The sequence below is a fragment of the Ictalurus punctatus genome, chromosome 10 (genome assembly GCF_001660625.3).
Source record: "Ictalurus punctatus breed USDA103 chromosome 10, Coco_2.0, whole genome shotgun sequence".
Taxonomy (NCBI): Eukaryota; Metazoa; Chordata; class Actinopteri; order Siluriformes; family Ictaluridae; genus Ictalurus; species Ictalurus punctatus.
This window is the reverse complement of record NC_030425.2, coordinates 24,934,624-24,950,481: the sequence shown is the minus strand read 5'-3', so window position 1 is coordinate 24,950,481 and position 15,858 is coordinate 24,934,624. Positions and strand designations below refer to the sequence as shown.

The window sequence follows — 15,858 nt, the reverse complement described above, 5'->3', positions numbered from 1 at the left end:
CCTTTGGCTTCATGAGTGATGGGAGTATGTCAGATGAGGATATGAACTGGTATTACAGTTCGCATGACTGCAGTGTTGAGCAGTAGAACTTGCGGGGTGGGGGTGGGGGGGACCAACTGGTAGAAAGGGTACCGTTATCTTTAGCCACACTGTCGCGCCCAAGCTGAGGTAGAGCTTCGTTCACATTAGGACAAGACAAAGTTCTGCTTATTGGTGAGTCTACTCTATTATCTATTCTCTGTTTTTCTTTATTGCAAATCTTGCTACGTTGTCAGTTCCTTAAAGTGACCTATGGAGTATTAAGTCATGAATGATGGTAGGATTGGGGAAATGTTGGCGTAATTTAGACGCGTTTAATAATCCATTGGTTGGAATAAAAACCTCGCATCCACGCTGGACTTTTGCGTTTGGAAGATTGGGAAACTCTGGCGTAATACATCACGATTGTAGAGACCACTGAACCTTCTGTCTGTGCTGTTGCAAGTGGTGTGGGGCAGTGTGCCAAGGCAGTCGCTGGTTGAACTAGTTTTTGCGGCAAAATAAACATTATTTTAAACTTCACTTCATCTGCCTTCCTCGTGTTTAGCAGGTGTGGCATGTGATATTATTGCTGCTGTGTTATAGTTTCATGCTTCGCTATCTCTCCTCAGTTTGACAGAAAGCTGCAATCATTCCGTGCTGCAAGGGTGACCCTAAAATGTCTTCCAACGGGGACCTGCAAGACGTTGGGAGCTATGATAGCTTTTGGGAGGTGAGAAGTTCCAGATCTCTCTCTCTCTCTCACACACACACACACACACACACACACACACACACACACATATATACCAGAGAAAGAAGTGGATTTAGAGCTAACATACTGCACTGAGGGTTTCCTGTCTGTTTTGACAGTTTGATGGGTGGGACTGTGAGAGACTCGAAAATGTAATTCATGGCCTCCCTAAGAGGTGATCTGCTTCCCTGCCCCTCCTCCACCTCCTGTGTAAGAACACTCCAAACAAGTGGAGTCAAGTCTGCACTAGCCTGGAAGAGAGTTAGCAACTGCCATCGAGGCTTAGCTCTGTAAAGCGAATGCATAGCAGAGGTGGCTGCTGCCAAGTGCTTGTGGGGATGGGAATGAAAAACAATTCTGTATCTTGTTGGGAAACCCATCAAAATAATGGATCGAGGAGATTTTATATGAGGAATAAGGAGCTTAGTTACTGTCAGTATAACTGTCTGCACAAGTTGTTTGGCTTGGCTCAGTGCAAAAAGATCCACTATCAAGTTGGTCAATAGTGACAAACACTGCTAATATAACTCTGAGAAGTTTAGAATTAGCCTTGCTACTATAAATTATAAAGTGTGAATCCTCAGTATCCCAATACTGTGTAAACCTGTCTTATCTCGTATCTGTTGCTCAGCCGGGGAACTACAAGAGGACAGTGAAGCGGGTCGATGACGGCTACAAACTCTGCAATGAGCTGGTCAGCTGCTTCCAGGAGCGTGCCAAGATCGAGAAGGCCTATTCCCAGCAGCTGAATGACTGGGCCAAAAAATGGAGGGGTGTTGTGGAGAAAGGTGATCAGGACGTTGTGATTTATTCAGAGGCCACAGGGGCTCTCCCTGCCCTCTTAAAATAACCTGTTACCCAAACAGATTTCTGTTGGTTGTCTGTTTCACTTGTTGATTACCAGATTTAGTTACCAAGCATGCAGATGCATCATGCAAGTCTTTCTTTAGCAATGTTAAGAATTTCATAATTACGTTAATGTGGCATTTATAGTGGCATTTAGTTTGTGCAGTGCATTAAGGGTGCTATTGTGGAGGTGAGAGAGAGAGAGAGAGAGAGCGTAAGACAGGATTTACCTGCCTGTGCAGGCCTCAGCACACTAATTTCGCCCATGTGGCCTATTTAAAGGAGCAAGGAACCATATCTAGAACTCTCATCTAGGACCATACCCATACTGCTCCAATTCTGGAGCGCTTCTCTGACTCATATTCGTTTTTTAAATGGATAATGCCACATTCTAGACACATTTGGCTTGAGATTTGAATGTAGTGTTGGAGGAGTGCGCAGTACTTAAGAGAACTTTGCATGCTATAAGATGTACTACTATGTTCTGCAAGTACTTTAATTAAACACCACAAATCGTATCATGGTGGAATTATGGAGCCGTCTCTTCTAGATCTTCTCACTGAATTGATATGTACAGAAATTGTTATTCAGAATCAGATAACGGTTTCAGATAGCCATCATCGGGGGACTGGCTCTTTTTTTTTTTCTTCCAATGTTTTAGTAAAAAAAAAAAAGAAAAAAAAAGAACAAGAATTTCCTCTTCTAGGCCCACAGTATGGCACCCTGGAGAAGGCTTGGCATGCGTTTATGAATGCAGCAGACAAGCTGAGTGAGATCCACATGGAGCTGAAGGAAAAGCTGGTTACGCAGGACAGTGAGAAGATCCGCATGTGGCAGAAGGACGCTTATCACAAGCAGATGATTGGAGGCTTCAAGGAGACCAAAGATGCGGATGAGGGATTCCGAAAGGCCCAAAAACCCTGGACCCGCAAACTTAAGGACGTGAGTTATAGCTTCTTAAATCGCAGCTCAGAAACGGTTTACAGCTCAGAGATTAAATGAGCTGATGAGTGTTCTGCTACATTTTGGTAGGTAGAGGCCACTAAAAAGAGTTACCACCAGGCCCGTAAGGAGGAGCGCACAGCAATGACGCGTGAGACACACGCCAGGGCGGACACCACCAAGTCCCCGGAGGAGGTGCGCAAGTTCACGGATCGGGTGGAGAAATGCACCCAGGAGGCAGAGAAGGTAACAGAACCAAGCTCCTTAATTTCTATGTTTATCTATGACTCCTATAGGGATCACAAAAGCTCTTGAGAGCTCATCACACTCATGCCACCGCATGAAATCAATTTAGAGTTTAGACTATTCATTCTTACTGTTCATGCTGCTTCCAGTATGATAACGCTATAATTGGATGAAGTGAAGAATGCTCCGTCGCGGTAGTCATAGTGTATCTTTATGGTGTGATGAATGACTGTGTTCTTGGGAACCGCAATGGGTGGAGATCAAAATGCCAGTTTCTGTTTAGCTGAAACAAGACAGGCGTGTTTAGGTGCCATTTTCAGTAACTGCACTGTACATTTATGGACACGAGTCCGGTAATAACGTGTCCGTGCTTTTCATTTTGGATAAACAGACAATGTGTAGGATGTCTTTACAAGCTTTTTAAGAGGACTTCTCACACTCCTTTTACATATGCTCGTGCTTCACTTGAATTCCTTGCTCTTATGTGTTTCAGTCAAACGATCATTATTATAGGTTAAGACAGAAATGTCCAGCCACTCGGCATGTTTTGTAAGTAAAATATATTTCAACCATTTATTCTAAGGGACATGGTTGGAGTTAGAGGAAGCTAAATTATAGCCCATTTTGGGGGAATTGTGGAGTTGTATTAAAGCTACATTATTGCTTACACACAACGTAAGACCATTCCATTTTCAATGCGGTATATTAAAAATAGCTGTTCGAATCAAGAGTCAGCTTATTTTAGGCAGCAAGTGGAACTGCCCTATGATGCTGCAATCTCCCAGCACACAAACAAATCAAACCAGAACTCAAACCAACACCCTCGTATTTCCTGGAAGCAAAGACACACCTGTAAAGAGACATGACATCATTAATGCTCTCTTATGCAGAGGTTCTAAACCCCATTCATGAAGTCCAGTTTATCCCTTCACTGAAACATATCACAGGCCTCAGTACTTGGTGAGAGTTTGTTCACGTGCTAGCGTGAAATTCAGCAAGAAACACTCTGTTCTTGGACCCAAGCCAAGCAGAATCCAGATTCTTAAAAGGGAAAGAAAATTAAGTCTTGACAAAACAACAAACGGCAGCTGCTGGCGGAGTAATAAGTTCTCAGAAATTCAGTGCCAACTATAAAAAAAAAAAAAAAAAAAAAAAAAAACATTTTTTTCTCATAGGATATTAGTACATTCCTGAAAGCATATATTAACATGCATACCTTTAGCAAAAGGAGAACTAACTTCTTCAGAACTTCAGAAACCGTACCCCCCCACCCCCCGCAAAGCAAAATCGTAAACATCTGGTTTTTCAGAAATGTATAATATGTACCTTTTTGTTATATCTTTCTCATGGATGGGACCTCATGAGAGATATGAGCTCTAGGCAGGTTTCCTGCTTTGTTTTTTTGTGCAGCAGCCAAACCTTTGAGGCTGTTATGGAAATGTTGACAAGACCTAACTTCACAAAACAGAACATCCACAAACAAATGTTTATATTCATGTCATCACTCTGACATGTTGAAAACACAAGTCTTCGTTTACTTTGCTTCAGTACAATTATATTTAAAGGTGAGCATAAGCTATGCTTTTTGTTTTTGTCACATGGTCCTGAGAATGGAAGAATGTTTTTTTTTTTTTTTTAATTAAAGGCTGCTTTGTGTGTCATGCCTCAGGCAAAGGAGCGCTATGAGAAAGCTCTGGATGAACTGAACCGCTGTAACCCACGGTACATGGAAGATATGGAGCAGATGTTCGAGATAACCCAAGATGCTGAGAAGAAGCGGCTGTGCTTCTTTAAGGAGGTGATGCTGGACATTCATCAGCATTTGGACCTCTCCAGCAGTGAAGGGTGAGTGTGTGCGGTGTTGCTGAAAGTTAAAAGTCATTTGTGGTTAAAGTTTAGTTCATTTAGGATTCTGGAGATTTGTGTTCAATATTTAACCACGTTACCTAGAAGGATGGAATATCCCTGCACTAAGAGCCATAAAAATTCACACCCGCCTTTCGCAATGCTGACTTGTTTAGTCAGGGTTTAGAACGCTCAAGGCTGTTTAATGGTTCAGTCATGTATTTGCAAATGCATCAAAATGTTAAGTATTAGTTCTAGTTTTCTTTGACTATGAACTCCGTTATCGCTGTTTACCCTAGAAAGAATGTTCAACATCGTGTTGTCCATTAACCAGAGTCTTTCCGAACAAAGGTTGAGGCAAGGCTAACATTTGAAACTCTGCTTGCTTTTAGCTGTTATTTGCCTGTGTTGTATTGCATCGTTCCTGAAGGTTGTTAGAGACAAAAACGTCCACAAATCCTGCCGTTGCTTTTTAAAACAATGGCATTGTTTTCCCTCATGTTCCCCCTGTAATTATCTGGCTGCTCCCAAGATGTTAGTCCTGTGTAATTTGTGTGCAGGAATCTCCACTCTGATCCAGGGTGTTTGGTTAAGGTGTGTTGGCTTCACTCCACCAAATTTACATGCCGTCTCAGGCACCATGTATGCATATGCCCTAATAATAAACTCCTAGGAATGAGGGATAAAGCTAGTGTATATATATTGCCTGTTCGTTGTTTTAACTGATTGGTTTGTTTAAAAAAAAAAAAATAATACTGTGGAAATTATTCACTCAGGTTTAAGGCCTTGTTCCGAGACCTGAGCCAGACCATTAATGCAGCCAGTGACACGGAGGACCTGCGGTGGTGGAGGAACACGCATGGACCTGGAATGAGCATGAACTGGCCACAGTTTGAGGTAAAGTATCGAACTGACCCAAGGTTGCATTAAACGAACCACATTTTGAAATACAGTATTAAGCTGGCCCCAGTTAGAGGTACAACAGTCAACTTGTCCCAGTCTGAGGTACAGTTTTGAACCGGCCTCAGCCTGAGGTACAACAGTGAATTTGGCCAATTTTGAGGTACAACAATCAACTGGCCACAGATTTAAGTACAAAGGTGAATTGGCCTCAGTCTGAGGTACAGTTTTGAACTGGCCCCAATCTGAGGTATAACAATTATCCCCAGTTTGAGGTATAGTGTTGACGTGGCCCCAGTTGGAAGTACAACGTTCAACTGGCCCCAGTTTGAAGTACGGTTTTGAAGTGGGCCTAGTTTGAGGTACAACAGTCAACTACCTCAAGTTGACATACAGTATAGAAATAGTTTGATATAAATGGTGAACCTGGCACCAGTTTTACAATACAGTATGGAAATAACCCCAGTTTGATGTCAGTTCTGCAGTGTCTCCAGTCTGATGTACAAGACTGAACTCTTCCCACAATTTTACGTATACTAATGAACCGGCACCAGTTTGAGAAAGAGTGGCAACTGGAACCAGTTGGAGTTACAATAATGAACCAACTTTAGTTTAGAGTCTCCACTCTGTAAAGGACATTTGATTTTATCCTGTTTATCGACTATCAATGTCAGCACACTATTTTTTTCAGCTACAAACTAAAGAATTCTAACATTTGCTTAGCCAAGAGATATGACGTTTCCAGTAGAAGCTCAAACACTGCATCTGTATGCTGAAGTTGTCATTCGTTTAGCCATCCTAACCATGAGCTCTAGGCTTACTGAATCCTAATGGGCTAATGGTGAATGCTCTGTTGTTTCCATGGCCCACGGATGGCTTGTGGAATGTGGGATCCTTCTCTCTGTGCCAGAACTCCCTTTTCTATGCTCCATTCCAACTTTAATTTCTCCTCAGATCCCCCCCCAGCATATATTTATCCTTCCATCAACACCACAGTTTAAGGTATATTTTTGTACAACTGAAGTTAGACTTAAATATTATCATTTGCCTAATGCTTAATCCAGCATTCTGGGCTTTTTTTTTTTTTAACAGACAGCAAGCATAGGGCAACCTCCAGGTTAAGTTACGTAGACTCTCACTTCATCCTCATTTCTTTCCCTGAACACTGAAGCTCTTTGTGCAGCTCCAGAGTGGCCTAGCATGTGCCACACCAGGAAGTCAGACATATTGTTTGCCATGTATCATGTTAGGATTGATTCTACTTTCATGCTTTTGTGTTGGTTTAATGGACTGAAACCGTCTGGACCTGGTGTTTATGTTTGTGGAATTATGAATGTTTGGGGGCTGAAATATTCACAGTTATTCTTTTTGTGTGTTTTGCACGCACTTTATCAGGAATGGTCTCCAGAAGCCAACCGCACCATCAGCCGCAAAGAGAGGAACAGCCGAATTGATGATGTCACTTTGACCAACATTGTCTCTGCTGCTGATGAAGCGCATCAGACTCCGCAAGATACCATCCGGTAACACGCGCACACCTACACGCAATTTCTACTTTGTTTGTCTTGATACAACCCTTTTCCTGGAAGATCATCTCAGAAGGTTTTACTACGTATTTGGTAATAGGAATGCTTGTTCGGAGAGCTCTGGGATTACAGATAGAAAGAAAATATGGCTTGTTATTTGAGCTGCTTGTTCTCATGGGAAAATAGATGCTTGTATCAAATGTTCCTCATTTTCCTCTATTAATTTACTGCAGGTTTTGAGAGACACAAAATCGACCTGTTGTACTCATGAAAGTTTTTTTTCATGTCCTAGAGCTCTTTACTATGAACTAACCTTTCAACTAGAGTGGCGTTGGCTCTTTTTGCTATCCGTTTTCTTATCTTTGTAGCAGTGGTTTCCTCTGGAGGCTTTCTCCTGCTGGTAGTTGTATGCAAGATAATTACTGCTCTAGCATTATGGGCTTGTTCAGCACAATATCTGGGTGATATATTGATTCAGTCCAAAGCTGACATACAAGGAATGAACTATTCTCTGTATGAAGTCGAGCTGGTTGTAAATATCTGTAGCACTACAAGCATCAGAGTCCAACATATATCAGCATGTCCTTGTTGCCCATCTGTTTATCTGGGGGCAACAGAACAGATGCCTTTGCAACAGCATTTAACACTGCACATTCTAGTACTTGATGTAATGGCATTAAAACATCAGTTACATTCTACAACTGGCTTTTACCAAAGGGAAACATATGTGCTATAATACTCAATTATTTAGCATCTAGTTATTATCGAAAAGCTTTAGAAGAATGTGACCGCGTTATAAGTAAGGAATGAGATGCTTTGGAACATGGTGTTATTGGTAAATGATCAACTATGGGCTGGTGTGGTGGTGTTACTTTCCTAAAGTTCATTATTTTTCTAGAGCAGCACATCACAAAGTGTTGTACTTTTTATCCATTTATAGTTACATTTAATGTTGTGGAACAGCCAGGAAACAAGTTAATTCCTGATATCACTTCCATTGTAACAGCTTTAAACGGTCATTCTGCTTTTTTCTTTCGTCTTCTGAAGTTAAATAGACAAAAAGTGCTCTGTTCTGAGGACTCTCCAATGGTGGAAAACTCATTGACACTGGATACTCTTTCCATAAATGTTAAATAAATATCTCCTTGCAAAAAGTTTAACCATATCGCTAATTATACGTTTTTCTTTATTAAATAAAAACACAATTTTGAACCTCTTTTATTACTTGGCTTATCCACCACATGTCTCCCTGTGAATGTGTTGTTACTATAGAAATGAGAACGTATTAGGATGATCATATTAATATTAACCTTTGATCTGCCTCATAGCAGGCACTATTGTCAGAACTGCTGTTGTAGAAAAGTAATCAGCAGCTTCTAACCAATCAGAATGGAGATTTCAACAGTGCTGGGGTGAAAATATCATAACTATTCCGAGATTAGCCTTCTGTCCTCCTAAAGCTTATCTACTGTGATAGTTTTCTGCTGCTCCACAAACTCTTCTTGATCTTTGACTCTGTTAGTTTCTAGTTTGAAAAATCAATATGTTGATCACTGATCCCTTGAACACGTTTCTTCTTTGGTTTTGTTTTTCTATCTTATCTTTGTTATTTAAAAAAAACGTCCAATAATCACCATTTAGTCTTTTGTTTGATATTAAAGTCACATCTGTAACCGCTGTTTTGTCACCTGGCTAACACAGAGCTGCCAAAGACTACTCCTCGGATTGGTCTGATGAAGAGAGCCCTAAGAAGTACATCGCAGCGAATGGAGTTGAGCTTGAACAGGAGGAGGAGGAAGAGGAGAAGGTAGTGGGTGTGCGCGTTAGAGCACTGTATGATTACACTGGCCAAGAATCTGATGAGCTGAGCTTTAAAGCAGGTATTAATCCCTACTAATGCTTAATAATGGCACACACATGTACAAACACACATACACCATGTTGGCCCGTAGTACACTGTGTTTGAGCATGATTATGGCGTGTGGAGTGGTGAGATTCGTCTAAAAGCTTTGCCTTCACGTTAGTCCTTCTCTCAGACCAGACGATCGACAGTGAACAATAAACAGCTACTGTTTGTAATCAGTTGATCGTTCTGACTGATGACCGACACGTTGAACAGAGCCGGACAAATCTGAGCATGACTGCTTTGTTGTGATTCTAGACCTAAATGATCTAAAAGGATATTTCATTCAGGTTTTTCCTACGGCTAATCAATCTCCAAGCATCTGTGATTGGTCAGATTCCCAAGATTGATAAAACCAGGAAATGCTTGTGTGTCCTTTTATTGTCTCACCATTGGCTGATCACACTGATACACAGCACAACTCTGTTTTTATGCATGGTTTCATTTTGAATGTATTGGTTTTCATAATGGATTGACGACTACCAATGAAAGTAGCATGTCAAATTTCTCACACTAGCTCATACAACCCATTATGTATTGGGGCTTCATATTTAATGTGGTACTTGGTTTACAAATTTGGGAATGTAAACTTTTAAGCCTGGTGTACAGTAAATAGGATGTGTTTATCAGAGATGACGTATGACGAACAAACCTGAAACACTGGTTACCTTTTGATTTTAGATAGATAAGTAAGGCTTTACAGTATCGTTATGACGGTCAACAAGAGAAAGGTTTCCTGTTATATTTTTCCAGAAAGTACACCGCTTTCACGTGTAACATTACAGCTTGCAGGGAAAATGGAACGTTATGAAATCTTTATCTGGTCTATTGACTAGATTAATGGAGGATGAAACAGTTGTATACTATCAATCTGGTTTATAATATATTATCATGGTTCATCTTTTGATAATGGGGACCATAACAGGGACTTCCTAAGCTTTTAACATATTTTGATTGGCTTGAAGTGTCATTCATATTCTACAGAGGATCCGGTGTAGTCATGACCCCTTTTAGCCACGTCATTGCAGTGTCATGATTCACAATATAATTAACAAGCAAGCACCTCTATTCTGAAGTCATCTCTGCCATCTGCTGGTGGCTTTACAGTCTTACTGGATTCCACCCAGCTAGTATTCAAATAATAATACCTGGTTCATTACAAAGATTAATATCTAGAGCCTGTTCAACCTTGCAGTAGCAGCTCAGATGTTAAGTACTAGTGTTCAAATCCTGGTATTTCCAAAGAGCCATTACGAGGCTCTAAACTCTCAACTGCTCAGCTATGTTTGTAAACCCACTCCTGTACGCTTCCATGGAAAGTTTGTCCAATCCAGCCCACTACCACAGTATTTTTGTTTGTACCAGTCTATTATTCCAATGAACTCAATTCGTTCCCTTTCCCAAAGTATACACCACAATTACCCTGAACAGGATTAAACAGTTACTCTAGAGCAGTGGTCACGAACCCTCTTCCATGAGATCTCCCTTCCTGCAGGTTTCATCTCCAACCAGAATCTAACATACCTGTTTGAGTTGATCAAGAACTTGTTAATGCAATGATCTGATGCTTAGGTGGGCATGATTATGGTTGGAGAAAAAGTCTTCAGGAAGGTAGATTTCCAGGAACAGGGTTGGTGACCACTGCTCTAGAGGAACGAATATGCATATTAAACTCATCCAACACACTCCAATATTTCTCAACATGGCCTGTCTGCTTCTGCAACCTTTTTGTTGGGTCCTAGTGTGTGGGATTCTGGTATTCCAGTCGCAGTGAACCTCTAGTTAACAATTTCAGTTGTTGGGATCCACTGCCTTGTCTCCCAACACACTGGCTGTGGTCCACTCTGAGGCTCTCTGAACACAAAACCCGTTAGTATGAACCACTGCAAACCTTCTGCCGGTCAGAAGTGGGCCACATCGGTAAAAAGTTTGAACCTGTTAGCCTTACAGAGTGTTGTAACAGGGATGAAAATAACTAGCATTTGGAATACACTGCAGTGTTATTTTTCCAAGCCACAGTTGGTATTGGAAACTTTTGGAAAAAGGAACTAATATCAATTGAATACTGAACAGATGGCCTAAGCAGTGAAAAGTCCCCTACTCTGCCATAAAATTCATTTCATAGCACTTAATCTATCTTAATAGCACTTAATCACGCTGTTTGCTTAATGTCATTTTGTAAATTTGCTGACGCAAACAAATATAAATGCATATACAGAAGCTCTGCACAAGTTCCCAATGGTGCAACAGTAAAGTGCTCGGCCTATGGCCTGGAGATTGTGAGTTCATATCCAGACGATGTCACAGCCATCTGTGGCCAGTGGTCCAAGAGAGCCAAATTGGAGGTGTGAACTAGTATGTAACAAACTTTAGTTGAATACCACTTAAAGTGGACCTGGATAAACTTTGGGTCTGTCAGCTTTTCCATGGCATCCAGGTTGAGTAGTCTAGAGTAGGTCTAATAGTTTCAATGTTAAAACTAATGCAGGAGCTTAATGCAGTCTGTGATTGGCAGGTGAAGAGTTGATGAAGTTGGGAGAGGAGGACGAGCAGGGCTGGTGCAAAGGGCAGCTGGACAGCGGTGAAGTGGGCCTCTACCCTGCTAACTACGTCCAGGCCATTGGCTCCTGATGTCCCACCAAGACCCATCACCTTCCTCGAGAAGGCCATACCATCACTGAACTGATCACACTGAACTGTGCCAGCGGGGCCCGCCCGACGCTCTAGAGGCCCTGCCAGCCATCGCTACATTTACACAGGAACCACCGAAAAAAGCTCACATCTTGTATACTTGGGTTGACAGACTAGAGGATTTAGGATCATGATGCCATGGCCTTAACTCATGGCTTTGTGAGAGACTTTACAGGTACAGTGCCTTTTCTGGAAGATTCAAGGAACAGAATAAGCAGAGCTGAAGAGTTACAGTACCGCCACCATACTCGCCATGCTCATTACAGACTTTCCGCATTTCTAAAGGGATAAATATATTTACTTTTCCGAGGTATCGTGGGGCTGCATCTACATTATGGGAAGTTGCGGGAGATCGGTTTACTCTGACACGTCTGTCCTGCACTTGTGAAATTCAGATATATGAGAAATCAATTCAAGTATTTATTTCAACCAGATCAAGCTGACTTTTTCTCACAAATGTATGTTGCCGTGTACATGTATTATATATGTTTTCTTTAACAGGTTTAGTACTTGAGGTCAACTGGGCTGAACTCTTGCTGCACATAGCTATAAATGGCTGTAAGATTCCTGAAAGCATTGGCAGTTTACTAATCTTTCTTTTAAGCATGAATGCTTAGTTTTGCTTAGTTTTGTAGAATAATCTGGATTTGTACCATGTAAGAAATTTAAGGGTCAAAATGGGCTCTATAAGACCAGTTTAATTCTGACATGTCCTAAAGGAATTTATATTTTGGAAGCGGAGGATGCTTAAATCGAATAGTGCTTTTAGTTATGTTTTTAATTTTCTTTTCCGTTTTTAATTAAAAGCGACATTAAAGACTCAGACCAATGACTTCGATGAGGTTATCTGAGCAGCGCATGTGTTTGTGTGTGCATATTTGTTTGCTTGTCTGTACAGACCGTGTGAGTGTCAGAAGATATAAGACTTATTCTGGTTTCCACATCCATGACTGACACAACTGTAAATCTTCAACTACTGTATCAACCTTTACTAATCAGTGTAACAAAATCCAAATAAACACAGATGAGCTGGTTATTCAGGTTGTGTGTGTATTTATATTGTCGCTGTGCATGGTTTCATTTCGTTCCCACCACTAGATATTTTTATGCTATTTGGACCCAAAGCTTTCTCCATTCAAGGTGCATTCATATTGGTGATGGATTTATAGGTCAGTAGGATGCATCACTAGATATTATCATTATTATTATTATTAAATACATACTGTTTAGCCTCAACATAATATTCCCTATCTATATAGCTACCTACCTACAAGCATTAATAAAGCCACTGCATGTGGGTACAATTGTTAATTAAGTTATAAACCACTTGGGGGAGTGCTGTTAGAGGAAAATAATCAACAATGGGATGGGGTGATGTGGCCCAACGTGACTCAGAGTAACTGTTACCATCCCAGAATTGATTATTTTCCTATAACAGCATTTCCTGAAATGATTTATTCCTCTTATACCACAGCAATTTGCCAACGATTACAATTTTTAATTTATTAATGAACAATGCATACTGTTTATAGTTGCATTTAATGCTGTGGCATGTCTGTGAGGCGAGCTAATTCCTGTTATCACTTATTTTATGTTATAGTGTAGCAGCTGTAAGCACTCATTCCCTCACTAGCCTCTCTTTTTTCTCTCTTGGAATAAGAGAGGGGGAAAAACAGCTAGTCATGTTACTGATAAATTGCAAAATGTAAAGTTCTCTGTCCTGAAGACTTCCTGTGTCTGAAAAAAACTTGCTGACTTTGACAAATCTTTGACACTGGAGACTCCTTCCATAAATGTTAAATAATGGTATCCATGCATCACCATATCGACACTTCTATGTTTTTATTTGAATGAGTGCATTAATATAGTCCTGTGATTTGCCTTGTAGCTGGAACTCCTGTCTGAGCTGCTGTTACAAAAGATTAAGCAACACATTCTGACGAATCAGAATCAAGAATTCAACAGTGTAACAGTATAAGGAAAACTTAATACACTGCTCCAGCCACATATCTGTTCATGAAATTCTGATTGGGTAAATTTTAGAAATCAGAACCTTCCGACATTATTGTATGACTTCTTGGCTTGTCGATCTCCCTACTTAGATGAACCATGAACTACACTATAGTAGTAGGCCAATAGTTTTTGGACACCTGACCTTCACACCCATATGTGGTTCTTCCCCAAACTGTTGCCACAAAGTATTGCTACAAAAACTTGTAATGAATGAACAGAAATCCCCACAGCCACGCTCCAAAATCTAGTGGAAAGCCTTCCCAGAATAATGGAGGTTATTATAACTGCAAAGGGGAACAAATGCTCAAGAAGCACATATGGGTGTGAGGGTCAGGTGTCCACAAACTTTTGGACGTATAGCTTTTATACCGTCTTACTGGTGATAAAACACCAGAATTTTTTTTTTTACCTGATATTTGTTAAAACTCGAATGGAAGCAACTAAACGCAGTTTATTACCTTGTTGAATTACCAACCTCACTCCAGTGTTTACTTCGTGAAACGCGCTGTTCAATGTTGTGGTAACCTGAGGACATGAATTAGTTGTTCGTGTTTTTCCTGCATGATCCTTCAGAGATTCCGTAGATCTCGCAGGTGAAGTACTTCGCCCCCTAGTGTCGGTGAAACAAAGTGCAATTCGACGACAACTTTCAGTCCAACAAATTGTACTTGAATTCAATTTAGCCTTGTTTTACTATTTGTAGGTTTTGTGCTATATATTAAAATGTCAATGTTGTAATCATATTTATAATTAATGTATTAATAATAAAGTTGCTGTTAACTCAAATGGATCAGTCAAAAACACTAATGCTATATTGACTAAAATCATATTAACTGTACGTTAGCATACCTTCAGTTCCTTTTAATGGCCATAATAGAGAGAGAGAGAGAAATATGATTGTTTAATTTTATTTCCAGAAAATAAGTTTTACTGAAATATTCAAAGTATACAGACTCACTCATAGTTAGAGATCAGTGGCTGATTTATCCGTCCATCCATTTTCCGTGCCGCTATCGCAGTGGACTCATGGCACACGGTGAGGGACACCCTGCATGGGGTGCCAACCCCAATTGTACTGACAATTTGGAAACGCCAATAAACCTACAATGCATGACTTTGGACTGGGGGAGGAAACCGGAATACCCGGAGGAAACCCCTGGAGCACGGGGAGAGCAGGGGAGCGCCACTCTCTTAGAGCCGAGGCGGGATTCAAACCCCCAACCTCGGATGTGTGAGGCAAACGTGCTAACCACTACGTGCAGAATGTAACTAATGTTCAGACTGAAATTGCCACCCAAGTGCATAAAAATCCTAAATTTGCTTGGAATTTCACCTATACAGGTAGGCAAAATGTTTACCAAGAAGTTCCTTATAAAGTAAAGGTAAAAGTGAACGTTTTAGTTGATGACAGATGCTTTATTCTGGTCAGAGTTGAGGTGGCTCCCAGGAACACATGAAGTGGGAATAAACCCTGGATGGGACTCCAGTCCATCACAGGACACTATGCACAAGTACATTCACATTTACAGTAGCCAATCCATCTACCTGTATGTTTTTTGGAGGTAGGAGGAAACCTGAGAACCCTTTCTAAAACCACACAGGGGGTATAGATCAAACCGGAAATCCCGGAAGTTTAAATATGCAAAAATTTTAGAGAAACAAACCTTACTTTCATTTCATTTGTGTTTTCCATAAGGTGATAACCATTCTAGAAATTCCCAAATTTTCCAGGATGCACGGACCAGAGTATTATTGTCCCAGGCTTCAGACAACGGCTAATGAAAATATTCCCTTTATTTACATCCAAATGCAATACATAAAAATAATTTCAATTCTTTTGGAACAATGGATATTGATTCTAAAATAACAGCAATCAAAAGTTCCATGTCATAGAGTGAGGCTTTTTTAACATTTAGAAATGATTCATCTTTGGAGTGTTTGATTATATTATAATTATATACTACATTTGAATCTCCGCATACTTTATAATATTCCAGTGGGAAAAAAAAGTACCTTTTTTAAAAAAAAAAAAAAAAAAAAAAAAAACAGCACGGATTCACATTTTACCCTCCAGCAAAAGAAAGCTTCAAGACTGTAATCCCAAAGAATAGCAAAAGTATATATATATGAAGCACCTTAAATGTAAATTTAAGGTTAACGTCCTTTTAGCATTA

At 40.4% G+C, this 15,858-nt stretch overlaps 1 protein-coding gene across 4 annotated transcripts in view; it reads left to right on the top strand.

Moving 5' to 3' along the window:
* Nucleotides 1-12,707, top strand: part of pacsin3 (protein kinase C and casein kinase substrate in neurons 3) — a 33,397-nt gene extending 20,690 nt beyond the window's left edge. For 2 of the 4 annotated variants that reach the window (XM_017478263.3, XM_017478262.3), the window contains 9 exons: nt 651-751; nt 1,404-1,560; nt 2,325-2,560; nt 2,651-2,806; nt 4,476-4,651; nt 5,428-5,548; nt 6,947-7,074; nt 8,779-8,957; nt 11,496-12,707. In XM_017478263.3, coding sequence (XP_017333752.1) covers nt 698-751; nt 1,404-1,560; nt 2,325-2,560; nt 2,651-2,806; nt 4,476-4,651; nt 5,428-5,548; nt 6,947-7,074; nt 8,779-8,957; nt 11,496-11,611 — 1,323 coding nt within the window. In that variant the 5' untranslated portion in view covers nt 651-697 and the 3' untranslated portion in view covers nt 11,612-12,707. Of the gene's footprint in view, nt 1-57; nt 214-650; nt 752-1,403; nt 1,561-2,324; nt 2,561-2,650; nt 2,807-4,475; nt 4,652-5,427; nt 5,549-6,946; nt 7,075-8,778; nt 8,958-11,495 lie in introns of those variants that run through there. The other 2 variants (XM_017478264.2, XM_053683155.1) reach the window with 2 other exon arrangements.
* Nucleotides 12,708-15,858: the final 3,151 nt, after the last annotated feature.